Below are 18,153 nucleotides of genomic sequence, written 5' to 3' on the forward strand. Positions count from 1 at the left end.
CAAGCATCTTTTGAGACTTAGAGCTAACTAAAAAAACATATGTATTTAATTTTAGTATCGCCATCTATGTATCAGACTGGGGACTTTTCAATTGACCTGTTACATGACGGAAAATATGTTCAATCAATACTCAATAAATGCCTTTTTAAAGTGGAAAAATTATCAATATTATCATTATCATTACCTATTATTTTTCAGGTCTAGTATATATTGTCGGTATTTTTGTCGTTGGATTATTAATTTTTTCAATAAATTACCGAAAATAAGTATTTTGAATAATCTTTCGCATGATTTGTGTTCAATAGTTTATAGTCGAAGATTCCGGGAATGTCAGACTTTTTATAAAAACTGAAATTTGTTCTGTGCAAAAGCAATTGCTCTTCATTTGTACAGGACAACATTATAAATTTCGCCCCTTCAGACAGTTTCAAGTGACTCCCCAAGTAACATGTATAAAAATTTGGTTTTATAAAATCTAATATAGCGACTATATGAAGTTAGGAAGGATTTATCATACTATCTCGTAAGCAATGTCTACGACTTTAAATCAGAATACTCTTCTATGTGTGATTGAAATAAATAGGTATTATATAAAATAAACTTACCTTCACTTTTTTCACTTCGATTAATTTCTTTTAGTTTCAATATAGCTTTATTGCCGTCCATAGGACTATTTATGATGAACACATTTTCTGGGTTTTCCGCAAATGGCATTCGGTAATCTTTCAGTGGCTTTTGGAACTTTTCTCCACACATAAGAAATAACAAGTCGTAGCTCAAAGAGCTGTGGTCATTAATAACTATATACTGTTCCTTTCTGAAAAGTCATTTAAAGTTATATTTCACAATCTTTTTTTAAATTTCATTAAAATTAGTTGTACCTATTTATTTGAGTTATATTTCCTGTTACCACTTGAACGTAGGTTTTCAGGCTTATCATATCAATATATTTTTCAGTCATAAAGTTTTTTTGTACGGTAAAAAATTCTTTCACTTTCTTGGGTAGCCTTAGGTGCAATCCATTGGGACATACTAAAGTTACGTTATTAAAAGTGTACTAAAATGATATTTTTGATTAAATGAAGGTAAAATATAGTAAATTTTTCTTCTGATTTTTATTTGTAGTTTGAGTTAGTGGTTATTCTAAAATTTTTATAAATACAATGTGTTGGAATTAAAGGCCAAGCTACAGAAATGTTATATTCTGTAAGATTCTCCATTTGAAAAAAAAAGGAAATCCAAAACTCAATCCTTTCATTGAAAATTTTGTATATAAATTAGGGACTTTTTACTCTGTAGGTCTATCGGAATTATTCGGTCAATACAACTATTATAGTAGGGTTGAAATATGAATAACACTAAATACATTGAAGAGACAGATATTTCTAAGATGTATATGAACTAAGATCATACATGACATTTGATACTATACACGACACATGACATGATACATGACATTGGTAGCTCACATTTGACGCTGAAATATTGGATGCTTGTATATACATGCTTTGGTAAGAGTGAACTTACTATACTTAATATTTATATATTTACTATACCAATACCTAATAATACATATATCTAGACGTTAATATATAGTTTGATTTGCACAAATCTATTTTTGAAGCCTTTTTGTTACAAACATCTTTAGAGACTTATAATTTAATTAGTAAATTATTAAATTATTTTTTCAGTCAATTGCAAATCTTATTGGGCGAGAACCTAGTTCAAAATTAAGCCAAGAAAATACTACCACAGGAATTGACTGAAAATGTCATTTCCAATCGTTTCAACATCGCGTTTTAATTATTTGCTAGGCAAAAAATAGTTCTTATGGCGTATTGTGACTAGCTGAAAAAAGTGGATTCACATCGACAATGAAGTGAAATATTCATGGCCATAAAGTTTTGCTCTGAATTTTACAATTAATCAGCAAAGTATAATGTATTACGATCTGCTAAAGCCCGACAAAACTGTTATTGCAATTGAACTGATTGAACGGTTGTTGGAAAAAATTCTAGCTACAGCAAATAACGGAAGCACAACATTGCTTATGTCTTATGACTGATATATTGTTGTAGCTTAAATGGGAAGATCTGCTGTACATAGCGTACTCATCAGGCGTAGCGTCATCTTATTATCGCTTATTCAGAGAAATGAAGCACGGCTTGGCTAGCATGAGATGATTGATGGCTGAATCGTTGCTAAGCTAATATCGTTCTTGCGACACGGAAAAATTATTTTGCCAAAAATAGTTTGCAGGAAAGAAAGAAAATAATGTTTCGTGAAATCATTATATTCACACTTTTATCAATAAAGACCTTTTAGAGTCAAAAAAATCAAATTACACGCATGCACTTCCTATTTTCATTCCAAAGTTTGACTTAAGAATTACAATTAACTCTTGATTAAAAATCAATAAAAGCGACAATTGATGTAGAATAAGTTCCTCCATCAGTTGATGGTGCTATTTATTTATCTGTGGTTTAACAAAAATCCTGATTCTTGACTGGCACGGTATGCTGTTTTTATGGCCTACATATATATTTTCTAGACAAACAGTATGAGGTTAATTTTAGTTATCAATGAAAATATAATATCGTTACACAATAATGAAATAATGGAATGCTCTTACCGCATAATTCATGTTTTTATTATGCAATAATAATGATTCTAGAAAAGCATATGCTGTGTTACTGCACCCGACTACCACAATTTTAGTATTAATACATAATCTCTTCATGCTACTATGGGCTATGGTACTTAAATAAAGTGCATATGAATCTTTTCTTATTAAGGCTTCTGGAACATTATACCCTAAAAGCAATATTTTTTTATGGGAATTGAACCTATGAATGCTTTTATTGTACTTGATATACTATGACACGCAAGTTTTATTATATATTTTTATTTTTGTCCTATTAAAGTCGCATGTCACTAAACACATGATAACCATCAATTATTTTCTGTACTTTGCGACAATAAAAATAAAAATATGTAATAGGAGTGAGACGATTTAGAAGTCTAAAGGGATTTTCTTAAGAAAGATGAAATATTAAAATAATTAAATATACACATATATTACACATGTGACTTACCTTCTTCTTCTAACATTTTGAAATCATATTCAGGGATTTGTCTGGGTAATATTGGTACAAACCATTGCAACAAATTGGCAAGTGGTCGTTCCCTGTAGGTTCCTTTATCGTATGATTTATGTTTATAAAATAATACTTGATAATCACTCAGGCGATGTACCTCACCCATTAAATATCTGCAATGGTAATATTTGAAACTCTAGACTAAGTAATACTAAGTTATTTAGACCTAGCTGAATTCTGAAATATCGGTGATAATATAAGACTTTCGATTATACCAAATGTGCCGCTATGCAGATGTTTTAATGAAATCCATCGTTTAATGTTATATTGAGCATCGATGTAGTCGATGTTGTATTCCTCTGAAACAACTACGGAAAAAAATTTTTACTATATTTGGTAACTATATACTTTTTATCATAAATTTTAATTGTCATGTCTTATTGCTGTTTTTAGTTATTCTAGTATTTTCTAATAAGACCCTATATGTCAGCAGCGACTTGAAATATTAACTTAATTAACTTAGTTTTAATCAAGTTTCGTTGGTTCACTATATTGCCTTATAAAAATTTTGTTGTTGACGAACAAATGACTTGATAAACAAAGTTGACGGAAATCCATATATTGGTTGAGAGATAGGATTAGTTATTGAACTTGTCCTTTTATCTTTGTAAAAAATGCACTTTTCACAAACCCGTGTTTGATGTGGATCTGTAACCCTATTGATGTAATATATACATTGTTAAGATTAATTAAGAATTTTTAATATATATATATATATATATATATATATATATATATATATATATATATATATATATATATATAATTTTCAGAAGAATGATCTATATAAAATCATCAGAATATATCAGGGGATTAAAAGGAGTCAATAAAAAAACAATAACGTTTTATATTGTAAAATATGTAAAATTATAAACTATTTACTTTATTATGGAAATAAGGACGGGCTAATTTTATATGGAGTTCTGTTTCAATGAACTGCGTATATTTTCAGATTAATTTATTAATTGTATTTTTTCTCTTGAAATTTCTATTTGCTATTATCCATATTCTACCGTAATCAATCCATATTCTTAATATTGATGATGCAATATCCCATCAGCCGAAGAAAGAATAAATTAATAAGACAAAATCAGCTCAAAGTTGTCCTGAGTTGTTTGTAAAATATTACGTTTCTAGCGATTTATAAAAATGTATACAAATTAGACAAGCACCTGGTACTTATCAAATGATAAAGTTGAATCGAAAAATGGTACTTTATTTATGGTATTTCGGTGTCGTGCTTATTTTTATGTTTTCTCTCAGCGACACGTAAGTATAACGAAAGTTTTCAAAAAGCGTTTCAAATAGACAGTTAAATTTCTTCATGCCAAAATAAGTAAATGAGAAAAGTTTGTCAATATATAAAGTCTAGGGTCATAGAAGTGAACAAGTATCAGTTATATATTAACTAATAACTACATTTTAATTTTTAATTTGTATTATATTTATTATCGTTTTGAAGGGAAACAATTTCCTGATATTTTACGTCTAATTGCTCAATTCAATGCAAAGATCCAATTTTGGTTTTGTGTGACCAGTGTTATTATTTGAGGCTCAATTTTTGCACAATGTAATTTATATTTATCCTAAAAGTTTATTTAAACAAAATTTTTAAACAAGAGCTAAATAAATAAAATTCGATCGACAGCATAATTTAATTATATTGAATTTGAATTTCAATTTCTGCTTATGACTTTAAATGATGTGATCGAAGTGGTTTATTAACTTTTTGGTATAGCCTGGCAAAAAATATAACCTCTCGCGAAGAACCAATGATATGATGTTTAGCTTTTTGAGGCAAATATTTTTAAGCAATACCCAAATGATATTCTCTTTTGACAGTTTTGCTCAGCGGAAAGAATTTATAATGTATAATACAACGATTTTTACATATTAATATATTTTTTAATGATAATCTATAATTACCTGCTGTGCCAACAACGTGACTTTCACAAAGGAAAACAAAACACTGATAGGGACTATAGGGATATTCAAAACATATTTCGAAATGGGAGAGAATTATTGGGCGCGTTGGTATTGTGCTCAGTAGCGTAATAATTTCGGGCATGTGTTCTCTAGTAGCGACCTTTTAATTAATTAATTTTAAAATTTGTTATTACTCTAGTTGGTTTGTCTTGATGAAAAGTACTTACATGACATTCTAATTTTCCTAAAAGAGAATTTTTATGTAGTACATACAGTTCATATGGGAATGAACCAGTCGCTCTTGGAACAACCCTGAAATCATAACCTGGTAATAATATATTTTAGAATAAAAAATTAACGTGGTACCTAATAAATCTATACATCCAATTTTCTAGAGAACATGAGCTTGGTATACTCATAATGCAATAATCTCTATCTGGAAAACACTCAAATACAGCACCTAAAACCTGTATCGGAAAAAATATATATAACTGTTATAACTGTCGATTAATTTTGAGGAATTGCGATGGGTAATGTAATTATATTCTTGTCTAAGTTTTATTTTTAGGTAGTAAAATATTTGATATTTTTTCAAAATATCATTAGATATACTATCTTACATTAGATATCCTTAGTACAACCTGAATTTGCAAATTAATTTATTACTACTGTTCTATTGTGCTTGTGTTAACAGACAACCAATGCGACTACGGGATAAATACATCAGTATGCATTTTCCCAATTAAAATAAAATTAAACTACTTAAGATAAAGTTAAGAATACTCTTATGCACTATACAAGCTCATGTGCTTTGGTTAGCTTCAATCTTCTGATTTCCTGCGTGTATTATATCTACGTTGTTATCTAGCAACCTTTTTTCATGTTTTAAGGCGAAATCTTGTGTCATTTGATAAATCCTTCTGATTTCGAGGTCATTATGCATCACTTCCTTTGTTACTTAAGCATTGGTAATTAACTGCAGAATTTTGTTTTGGCTGCGTTGAATTACCAGTTATTTGATGTTTTAGGTTAAATCCATATTTGTACCCCATATGTTCAAATTTTCTTTATGATTAGCTGATAAACCACCAATTAAGTTGATAGTATCTTTCGACTAATCAGTACAACTCGTTGAGTCTAATCTGATATGCTTGATATTTCCAATTTAACCTATCATCGATATGTAGTCAAGGTTTTTAACTGATTTTGTTTGAAGAATTGGGCATTCGCCAAGTGATATAACAAGGTTTTCTTAGGTTTTTTTGTCATTCCGAAGCAACACAAAATTAACATGAACATATTTCGAGCTATTAAACTGCATTTTCTGGTCTCTAGTGTGTTATTTGGACCTTTTCTACAGCCTTAGTCAGAGATATGTATTTTAACATGATGACTGTGTTGTCGGCAAATGTTACAAGTACTGTTTCCCTTGCTGTTGGAATATCAACAGTGTTGCGCATATACAGGAGTGGGGCCAAGACTATGTTGAATGTTGAAGTTGAATATTGTAGGGTATAGTATTTATATTTTTTGAATGCCTTTTCAACAACTATTATTACTCACTTGGTCGATTGTTGAGTAGTGATTTCGAAAACCAATCTGGAAATCCGGTATTTCAATTAAAAGTCTAATACGTTTTAACAGAAATTTCTCAAATAATTTTTATATCACATGTAATATTGTAATAGGCCTGTAAGGTCCTGCCTGTTCTGTCGGTTTGTCAGGTTTCTTTTTGAGAATAATTATTTGATCAACATTTAAAAATTCCAATGCATGCCTCAGTCCCAAACAGGTATTATTTCATAAATAAAACATGTTTGTTTGTTTTAACGTTTTACAGCAAAAATAATGTCAGTACTTTTAACAAAAAATATTTTGGTAAACCAAAAGGTTGAAGAGGTGCAGAAATGGATTAATAGAATGGGAAGAAGGCCGCAATATAACATTTTGTTGTAAGCCCTAATTGGCGTTGCAATTTTATTGGGGTCAGTTTAAAAAACAATTTTATATACAGTAATTAGGCATTATTTAAATAAATCCTTCTATTTAGCACTGCAGCTTTATGTCTTATGCCTAGCTTATAATTTTGAGCCACTTCGTCTTGCACCCTTCCAGTGTTGTTTATACTTTTATCCTTCTTCCATTCACACTATGTACTGAGATTAAGCTAACGACTATGCATCTGCATTTTAACATTCGGTGAAAATTCGTATAACTTTTTTATGTTTTAATATATACGTTCTATATTGATCCGCCAGATGTTGTTCCGTCTGATTTATGAGTATTCAATTCGAACCGCTTGTTCCAGTTCATAAAAAACTTATCTCATAAACATAGTGTTTATGCTTCTTGATACCCAACATTGTTAGTTTTGTTTTCTGGTGCGTAAATAAAGAATGTTGATGATTTTTGAAAATGCATTTTCCGACAGGTAACATGGATCATACAATTGGTCATGTTAAATACATGGATTTTTTGGATTGATGCTGCAAAGATTTAACAATTGGTCTTGCGATTTATTTAGAATGGAAATGAAATCCGCATTAGAAATTGTAGCCGTTTAAAGTCGAATGCCATGTCTTTTGGAATCATAGCAGTGGAATAAAAACGTTTTCGCCCACGTAGTAGTTTTTCAAAATGACTTTGGTGACGTTGTTCATTAATTTCATCATCGCAAGCGGGGTATCCTTGCAAAGACGTGGCTAGTTTATATTCCGCGACATAATGGTTACTGATTCGAGTTAGGCAGTTGACAGTATCTTGGTTCGTTGCAATCAACCGAGTTTCATGCCATCTTATTCTGAATCTTAAAATTAACTTAATTGACCTCAAATTCTTTTTGAAGCCAATATAACGCTCACTCATGCAAGCATGCATTTTATAATTTTGGGCAATGTTTGGGAACACCATCTGGATGAATTCAGTTTTTGATTGAGTAAAATCACAAGAACTTCAATTTTTTAAAAATCAATCATATTTCATTTGATTATTTTGACGTATGTACGTAAAATGGAGGAGTTCAAATATGCATCAAGTTCGTCGACTGGCGTTAATTATCGAATCACCGACAATACTTGTTAAAACAGCTATTATTAATGCCGATGTACTAGCACCACTAAGCTGGTTATAGCGGTTTCGTAAATCTTGGTAAAACTTTTCCTAATATTTTTGATTTATAGATTTTTTTGGCTACTATCGTGCAAATAATTAAAGTGCTTTGATACACCACTTTGCTAATCATATTACTTTGTAATATAAGTAATTGTATAGCGAATTATTTGTATCGTTATGTGGTTTGCTAATAATTAAATTATTAAAAAAAAAACAGACTCAAAACTACCAACGTACCTATACCATATTTTCACCTCATTGGTCCAAAGTGACTTTATGGTTGACTAATACACCAATCTCTTTGATTTATTTATCAATCTCTTGATGCAAACCAATACGGTTGCTTGAGTTTGAGTCTAATCTGCTCTGTATTTTGTTTAGCATGATGTTATAATACATTTTTCTAATCAATTTCTTTCATCAATTTGTTCAATGTTGGGTTTGCATTGAGTCTCCATTGACAATTTTTTAAAAATATTTATCTTTTGCGCGGCAAGTCATTTTGATTCAAATCGCCGTTTTAAGGTTTGTGAGTATAATTACCAATTTTATGAGCTAAACGACAATAACATCGACATCAAGTTTGCTACAGATTTATTCCCGTACTTCAAATAAATTTTTTTCATGTTGGAATTCGTATAGTGTTAAACGTGCTATTTATGAGATTTCGTCGTAAGCATTGCTTAATTCACACCCGAAAATTCTCAAAGACTGAATCTACGTGCTTAATCTGCGGGAATAAGAAATATACAACCTTTTAATATAAACATTTTAGTGCGATATGGTGAATTATTTGTATGGTAAGCATTTAACATCAATTTAAAATTGATTTTAAAAGTCCTTAAATACATAAGATGCATGTGAAAAATATGCAACACAGTTATTGCTTTGAATATTAATTATAGATATAATAGGCGAGATTGAATTCTAAATTTTGATGTTTCAATAATTATTGTAAAATCTCTTCGGATAATTGCAGTTTTAAAATACATTGTCTAAAAAATATGTTTTGTGCGTTACGTGATTCTGTCAATACACAAAATTGAATATCATTCATCTTGTGAGCAAGTTTGAAGCAATGGGTTTAGTAAACAATCGAACCACATCACGTGTGTAAAAACGTGAGGTTTGTAGAAAACATTGAGATTCGAGGTACTCAAATTTTATTCCGGTCACGAAGGTCGGGCTTTTGTTGCAACAAATTACAACAGTTATTGTAGTAAGTGATATTAATAATTTCCTGGTTTAGCTGGAGTATTTGAAAGTGGGCCGTGATTTAGCATGGAATAGATCCTCTTTTACAATTGTTTGTGCTTCCTGGAAAAATATTGCTGGGGATTGCCCGTGCTCTTTTGAAAAACAAATTTATCCTCATCAATCAGCCATTAGTTATACCATTATACACGTATTTTTGTACCACTTGAATTTAGTTTTCCGTAGTGCTGCTTTTGTTGTCAATTCATTAGGATGAGAGTATGCCTCTATCACAGTCACCTTCTGTCACTTGTTAACATCTTCAATTAGTCCGACTTATTGAAATATTTTTAGAACCAGTTCACCTTCAGTCAAGTTGATATTGCCAAGATTGTCACCGGAAAAATGTACAGGATATGTATTTTTAAAAAAGCCATTCAAAATTGAAAATATTTATATTTATAATATTAATTTAGCAATATTATTTAAGTATTAATAAAGTAGATATAACACACACACACACACACACACACACACACACACACACACACACACACACACACACACACACACACACACATATATATATATATATATATATATATATATATATATATATATAATAAAATAAAACAGTATATTAAATGATACATAATTGTAGCTTATGTTTTTTGAAATCAGTATTTTTTCAAACAATCATTGAAATCAATAAAATATTAATTATTTGAATGATATCTAAGCTTTTTTATAAAAAAGTAGCATTTAGTCACGTCAGCCTCTTGGATTTTTTAGTGACTGGACCTACAGCTTAACGTGGGCTCAGAGCCACGGTCCTCCGCATTAATTCTACCGACTGGCGAGTGACCAACTTTAGAAATCATCCCAAGAAGACATTCAGTCTTACTCAGCCTGGTTAGTGGCGTGAGTGAGATTATTTTCCATGCAGGATTCAAACCTGCGACTATGGCAGCAGTAGGAGGACCGTCCTGTCGGCTTTACCACTGCGCCACCAAGCCGACTTAAATTTTCTTATGGATGTCAAATATAAACTAAGTAACAGAACACATTCTTAGTAATTTCTAATATGAATGGATGATTTAATATTATTGTCAAGAAATAAATGTATCTCAATGTAACGTAATTTTTAACAGAAATATTTACTTTAGTTTTATAGTTTAGTATCTGAAAAGTCTAAAAGTCTAGTAAAAAAAAGTATTATATATATATATATATATATATATATATATATATATATATATATATAATATGGATAGAACTAATTTTCAAATAAAATAAATAGATATTGCTATTATAAAGATAGTAAGAAATGAAGTACAAAAAAGACAATCCAAATGGCTAAGAAATATGAAATGAAAATTTCAAGCCATGAAAACTTTCAAACTATTGGTCCTAGAACTAATGAACAACAAATAATTCAACTCGTATCTCATCTTCAAGTTCTTATGCATATGATTAAATTTATGTCAGTCCTGATAATTTACGTTCTATTTCATAATAGTTTGAAGGGCTTCATCTGTAGATTTTTTCAAATATATTACAAAGCATATTTTTTGTTGAGTGTGTAAATAAAAAAGAAAGTAACAAATAATAAATATTGTAAGTATAAACTTAGAAAGAGTAAACAAAATAAAAAATAATATGGTAATGACTAATTTGATACTATCTTTCCTCGTATTAAATGAGTAAAAATGAAGTAAACATAATTCACTTTTAACAGCAGTCCTTGAAGAGTTTGTGCAATTATGTTCAATATTCAATTTGAGCTGTACCTGACTAAGTATTTCTCCAGTTTTCTACAGCAGAATTGAGAATCGATCGCATGACGAACTGGAAGTAGATCGTTATAGACGATTCCTTCTCAGTCCCGCTATTTCTTTTTAAGCGTTAATTTCCGCGAATTCAATTGGAATATAGTAGGTAGCTTCATTTGTACAGTCTTTTTCTCTTTGCTTAATATTATTGAGAAATACAGGACAGTTAGAAACACATATTATTATTTATAAAAATTATAAAAGTACCAATATATTTAATAGCTTTAATCTTATTTTAATAAATGTAGCTAAAACATAATTAATGTATCAATTAGTGTTAAATATTTCTTATTGTTTATTATTATAATTTTATTTTTACTATATGAATCAGATGATTTTTTTATTTTGTACAGATAAAGTAACTTATCTAATTATGAAATTAAATTTTAGTTCCTTTACGTTTTGTTTTTGATGCGTATACAGTTCTGATAATTCAACTTACCAAATTTAAGCTATATTGGTGATTATAATGACATGCTGCCACCTCAATGCAAAATGCGTTGCCTTTTCCGTAAAATTTTGGCATCTTTAACATTCGACTCTTGGTTGACACTGTAAACAATAAGTTTTACATATGCCTAGGAAATACAATCTTAGTTACTTAAACTCTTAGATAGTTTTTCCATCATATCTACGTAAGTAAGACGTGGGTCGACTTCATAAGCTTTCACTTTTTCTAATTCTTTCAGAATTTCGAAACTGGAGTTTGAGTTTCCCAGCTCGTGAAATCTAAAGTAAAATATGAACGGCATTATATTTCAGTTGATTTATGACGCCGCATATACATGTTTGAACATTAATAATACACACCTCTCTTTGTCTACATTTCCATCAATATCCTCATCTTCATCAAATGCAAATAAGTCAGAGCTAGTAATGACCAATGAATAATCACTTTCACTTTCTAGTATGTTTACCAGATACTCGTCATCGTTATCGTGACTGCTGGCGATTTTTACGCTTTTTTCAGCTACCACTTCATCAGTTAGGCTACACATGAAAATAAAATAGTAATTGTTGCATTGGTGTATGATGTAAAGGAGAAATATGAAATAGTTGTTTAGAAAATCAAGAAAAATGTATGCATATGTCATTTATTACTTTAATATTTATTTATGTTAGTTACACTACTAACTAATCTAATAGGCTTTATTTAATCTAACAGTTATTAATATATTTTAGATTGATATCTGATGTGAAATAACATATTTACATATTTATAAATAGGAAGATGAATACTTCACAAATATTAAACAATCACAAACATAGATTTGAGAAATTATGACAGAATAAAAGAAAACTATCGATAGAATATAATAGAGTAAGGTTGTCAACTGGATATATTTGTAGTTAAATGTATACATAGTTATATCAGAATAATTGACGTTTCCTCAAGTGCTGGGTATAAAGGTTTCTATCGAGATATTGAGTTTATGGTTAAATGTTGTGTCAGTTTTATGTATTTAATACATACAAATATTATATATTTTCTAAAGGTTACGTACAAAACAAAAAATATTTATCTACATTAGGGTCAATGTATTTTATCGTGTACCCGTCTCATAATAATTCCGAGTCGCCCAGTGTCAACAACCCTGTCTGATGCATTTTATAGTTTACAATTTATATTTTTGGTATTGATGAGTAATGCATATATTACTACTTATATTACTACATAAAATACGCGTATAATCTTTATATTCTGATATTTTATCGTACGTGCTGAAAGTGTGAGAAAAATTAATTATTGTGGACCATTTTTTTGGATCAATAGTAAGAGTCAAAGTGAGTATCATGGTGTAAAACTAAATAAATGAAAACAAATATAAAAAGCCTGCAACAAAAAAGCTGTCTGATTATTTTCAACTGATTTCTATGTACTTTAGTATGTCGAAAACTAAAATAATATGGAAAAAATCCAAATGTCGGGATTGTTGTAAAATGTTGGATTGTTAAGTTTATAATGGTGGATTTTATACTTCTGTGGGTCATTTCGTATACCTCAAAGAAACTGGCAGGGGTGCGAATTTTGTGCTCTATTTTATTATTTAATCTAACAGTTATTAATATTTTTTAGATTGATATCTGATGTTAAATAACATATTTCCATATTTATAAATAAGATCAATACTTGACAATGATTTTCTCAGAAAAGCCATATCCTCATTAATAATAACATTATAATCAAAACTGTTAGTGGTTAACTCGTTCTCTGAGGTATTCCAAGAATTTCCCCTTTTGGTTATATGTGAAGTGAAATGCTGCTTGATTAGGCCATAACTCATCGTCTGAAAGTGGTATTCGGATGAGGCAATATCTGGTGATCATATTCAGTGAGCTTTTAGGTACTTTTTAGTTCATTAGCACTTTTGCAAGTTATAATTGTTGCACTTTTGTTCGCTCAATTTGATCACTTCTTAAAATTGAAATCTGATAAGTTTAATAACGGTAGTTTATAGCCAATTGTTGGCTTAGTGTGAACTTTCAAATTTTCGTTTTCATAAATCTTGCCTCTCCACTACGTTTCCTTAACTTCGACACCAAATTCACTGGTTTTAAGCTATTGAAATAGTTCTGAACAATTTATACTCAAGTCAATATTACTAAACGCCTTTAAAAGCAATTGGCGTGTTTCACTACCAGATATCTCCAATTTAAAGAAGTAATATTAAGGTTCGACGTCAAGGACGCTTATTCGACTCAAAACTCTAATAGCGGAAAAGAAAAAAGTATGATGCTGACACAAAACCGCTAATACTTTAAATTTATGTTCTTAACAATGTCCAATATTATGATATGATTTAAATCAAATAATTTTAAATTACTCAACAGGTGGTGTTTTTTGTTGGGCGGAAGAGAGTTATTTGTACGCAGAATTGAATTTTGTAATATTTACTCGGTTGTGGACTGCAATACATCTAGTTGACTTGGTATTTCTAAATCCACAAAATCGTCCTCGCTTCTTTTTTTGAGTCCGTTGAAAGGAGTTAGTTCAAATTCTTCATTTAGTATATCGTAGTTAACTGTTTCATTCAAAATCATGACTGCGACGGCACATCCTTCATATTCAGCCACAATAATATGACGACCTAAAATTGTTCATAAATATTTGTATATTAAAAATAAATAGTTGTCGATGATATACAAGTGTATTGTTAAGTATATCGTATTTTGGCTGTGTTTTGTCTGATATTACAAGTGTTTATATCATAAAAGAGATTATCTATATATCTCTATTTCTTATTAAATTAATTAGTTTTTCCCTTATCAAAAATGTTGTATGTGCCAGAGTAAACATATTGTTTGGCAAAATTAGTTATTTTATTCAACATATACACTGATTATTGCAACCCCCTAATTTTTCGATACCACTTTTGTAGTACAATTTGTCCTTTGCTACAAAATAGACCTCAGTTTCGTTGATCACTTTTTCATTCGACGAAAATTTCTTCCCAGCGAGGATTCTTTTAAGATCTGAGAATAGGAAATAGTCGCTGGGGGCCAGATCTTGAGAATACGGTGGATGAGGAAGCAATTCGAAGCCAAATTCATTGATTTTTGACTCGGTGAATTGTCTTGGTGAAGCAACACTTTCTTTATCTTCAAATTCGATCGTTTTTCGGCGATTTCGTCCTTCAAATGGTCCAATAACGCTATGTAATAGTGTTGATGGTCCTTCCTTTCTCAAGGTAGACAATGAAAATTATTCCATGCGTATCCACTCTGCATTGTGTGCAGTGCACTCGGATGAATGTCGATTGGACTTGGAGCCATGTTTCATCCATTATCACATATCGATGCAAAAACTCGGGTTTATTACGCTTGAATCATCAACTCCTCGTTATTTTTGGTCAAAAGTGAGCTCACGCGGCACCTACTGTGCACAGAGCTTTCTCATAGCCAAATATGCGTGAATGATATGATATACACATTCAGTTGATATCTTTAAAGTATCTGCTATTTCATTTAGTTTGAATTTACGGTAATTCAAAATTATTTTATGGATTTTTTTAATGTTTTCGTCGGTAACAACCTCTTTTGGGCGTCCACTGCGTTCACCGTCTTTGGTGCTCATTTCATCACATCTAAACTTAGCATTCCTTAAATCCTTGATTGTTGATTTTCCTGGGGCAGTGTCCGGAAACTCGACATCAAGCCAAGTTTTTGCTTCAACTGTATTTTTTCCACTCAAATATCAATATTTTATCAATACGCGAAATTCCTTTTATCCATGTTTTTCGCAATAATAAAAGTTGCTTCACTCAAAGTGCTACAATTCACAAATTTTTGATCCGACAGCTCTCAAATTTAAACACGCATCTTTTGAGGGTTAGGGCTAACTAAAAATATATATGGATTTAATTCTAGCTGCGCCATCTATATGCCATATTATATCATCACACTTTAAAGCAAGAGAAGCATATTAAGAATTATCCTTAAGATGTGATTATATTACTTGTTACTGTATTCTTTATTAAAATACAATTTAAGACACTGGGTTACCCTCTCACTGAAATTCTATGTAACAGTTTAATAATAAGCTATTATCCTTATGTAAATGAGTCAAACTAGTTTGTTAATAATAGTCAATTTATATTTTTAAATTCTCATTTGTTTAAGGAATCTATAAACTATATTCAGAAAACATTACTTAATTACCACTTTCCTTAATTATTATTTTTTGTAATCTAGTAGCTTTGCCGATATTTGGGCGTGACTTACGTCATTCGTCTATTCATTTGATCTGCCATCATTCAAACGGATAAAAAGAAAGAATAGCTGTTATTTTACATACCCATGGTTTATCACACCTGAAAATTTGTGATTTCTGGTTGGATTTTTGTATTAATTTTTGTATTCTCAACAAATTTGGTCTGACGCTTTTCCTAAATTAAAATAAATCACTGAATAATAACCTGAATCCTTATGTCTTGTTAATATTTCTGCAATGTAATATTTTCCATACAGTTCTGTCAACCGTGGAGTATAAAGTTCAATCAGTGGTACTAAATCATCATTATCTTCTTCTACAGCTCTTCTAACCTTATAATTTAACATAAAACTTTCTCGAGTAATAACGTAGAGTTTCTGACTTCGATTTTGGTTGGGACAGTCTACGGTCAACTATTATTATTTTTAACCACTTACGTGAAATATCATACTTAACTTTGGGATATATTTTTGTCGCTAATGGTTCCATACAATCAATTTCTATAACACCGATAGGTACAACAAGGATAACATTCTCAATATACTCATGGTAATTGAAAATATTTTGCATTATGGGCCGAAGGAATACCATCTCATATTTAGCTTCATATGCCATTAGATGCATCCAGAATGTATTTCTTGAAGTTTTATTTGTTAATCCTATAATTTAAACTTTATTGGTTTTGAAAAGTTTTAAGATAATGAAAGCTCTTGATGAAAATAATACCGTTTTGTTTTTATTAACTGCTAATGATTCCATATGCCTATTGCGTAGAAAAGCAATTACGATTTAATTTATTTGTTATTGCCAATTAATTGTTATAGTAAATAGTATTCCTGATGATTAATTTACATTTACATGGGAATTTTGTTGTTTAGTTGGCTATGTTATAAATATATTTTGCAAGCTATAAAAATAATTTAATAGATTTTGTTTTGCCAATGAACTTGAACAATTAATGCTGTTTTATGTTAAATTATTTGAAATAAAACTAGAAATTAAATATTTTGTTAAGGTGCTCTAATATCTATATATTTATTGAAATCATATAGTACATTTATATGATTATAAATGTTTATATTATATATACAGCAATATTGCGATTCACCAGAATCCACATTTTTAAACAAATTCTAAAGAATAATTTACTATATAATTAAGGACTGTCAACTTTCAATTCGTTTTTTAACAATATTTTGTAGAATAATGAGATTGTCATTTTACATTTTCTAGTAAATTTTATTTGATTTAATTTGCGTTGACAACAACACTAAAGGATTCAATTAAATAAAACTAATATGTTTTAGCAATATTACACAACCCATATATAAAGCACAAAAATCATATATAGAGAGAAACAATATTTGGCGATTAGGTTCTGTTGTAAATAATATGCAAATATTATCAAATACGTCAATGAATAATTTCATGATCATCGTATATTCGTCAGTACTAGAATTAAATATTACTATTAATATTACATCATAACATCAATAATAAAGTTTAATTTGAAAACATTAAACACAGCGAACTTTGAAAGATTAGTTCTGCGCATGCATATTTCAATACAAATTTTATATATATGTATATATATATATATATATATATATATATATATATATATATATATATATATATATATATATTAATCCTATAACTGTTAACCCCAGTAACTGTTATATATTTGATATTTTAACGCAACTAAAATATGAATATAAAATTAATAATTAGGATATATTGTAGATTATATCTATATTAATGTTATTTTTGCTAGTAGTTATTAAAAATTGAAGTTTAAACATGTACGCCTGTAAGAATAAAATATGCAAGTAATAGGTACTGACACTGTTTCCGAAGGTACTTTACGTGTTTGGGATGTGCTCTAGAGTGCATATATACAAGTACGTATATACGTATGTTGCTCGATAAAAAATATAAAAATATTACAAGACTTTTAGGGTACTTTGGTGTTGTGTAAAAGTAAATTCAAATATAATATGCAATAAACCCATATGTAAATGTACTTAAGTACAGCTAAAGTATTGATAACTGTATTCGCAATGATATCAATTATTATTCAACGAGACACCTTAGTTAAATTTATTCCTCAACAAAATACGGGTCGTTAAAATGTCAAACATAACCAAACTAAATTGAAATTTCATTCAACTTATTTAAGTGCGCCTGCGTGCAACTAGCCGATCATATATTACAGTTTATT

At 29.6% G+C, this 18,153-nt stretch overlaps 2 protein-coding genes across 5 annotated transcripts in view; one reads left to right on the top strand and one right to left on the bottom strand.

Annotated features, from left to right (window-relative positions):
• The window catches only part of plx (PTB_TBC1D1_like and TBC domain-containing protein plx), a 192,588-nt gene that overhangs the window by 97,040 nt on the left and 77,395 nt on the right, over nt 1–18,153 (top strand). The window contains exon 2 of one of the 4 annotated variants that reach the window (XM_076397979.1): nt 10,182–10,301. The exons of the other annotated variants lie outside the window; for them this stretch is intronic. The gene's annotated coding sequence lies outside the window, so the exon portion shown is untranslated. The remainder of the gene's footprint in view (nt 1–10,181; nt 10,302–18,153) is intronic. 4 annotated transcript variants of the gene reach the window in all.
• The window catches only part of LOC143192669 (cilia- and flagella-associated protein 61), a 37,653-nt gene that overhangs the window by 17,641 nt on the left and 1,859 nt on the right, over nt 1–18,153 (bottom strand). Inside the window, 14 exon segments of the mRNA XM_076398146.1 lie at nt 606–817; nt 882–1,057; nt 2,633–2,814; nt 3,096–3,271; nt 3,325–3,466; nt 5,085–5,244; nt 5,312–5,396; nt 5,451–5,551; nt 11,664–11,773; nt 11,823–11,950; nt 12,032–12,211; nt 14,118–14,310; nt 16,138–16,316; nt 16,318–16,591. Of these exon segments, the coding sequence (XP_076254261.1) occupies nt 606–817; nt 882–1,057; nt 2,633–2,814; nt 3,096–3,271; nt 3,325–3,466; nt 5,085–5,244; nt 5,312–5,396; nt 5,451–5,551; nt 11,664–11,773; nt 11,823–11,950; nt 12,032–12,211; nt 14,118–14,310; nt 16,138–16,316; nt 16,318–16,591 (2,298 nt within the window).

The sequence above is a fragment of the Rhynchophorus ferrugineus genome, unplaced genomic scaffold, assembly GCF_030347505.1.
Source record: "Rhynchophorus ferrugineus isolate W39M unplaced genomic scaffold, kcgeb_rfMv2 rfM3, whole genome shotgun sequence".
Lineage (NCBI taxonomy): Eukaryota > Metazoa > Arthropoda > Insecta > Coleoptera > Curculionidae > Rhynchophorus > Rhynchophorus ferrugineus.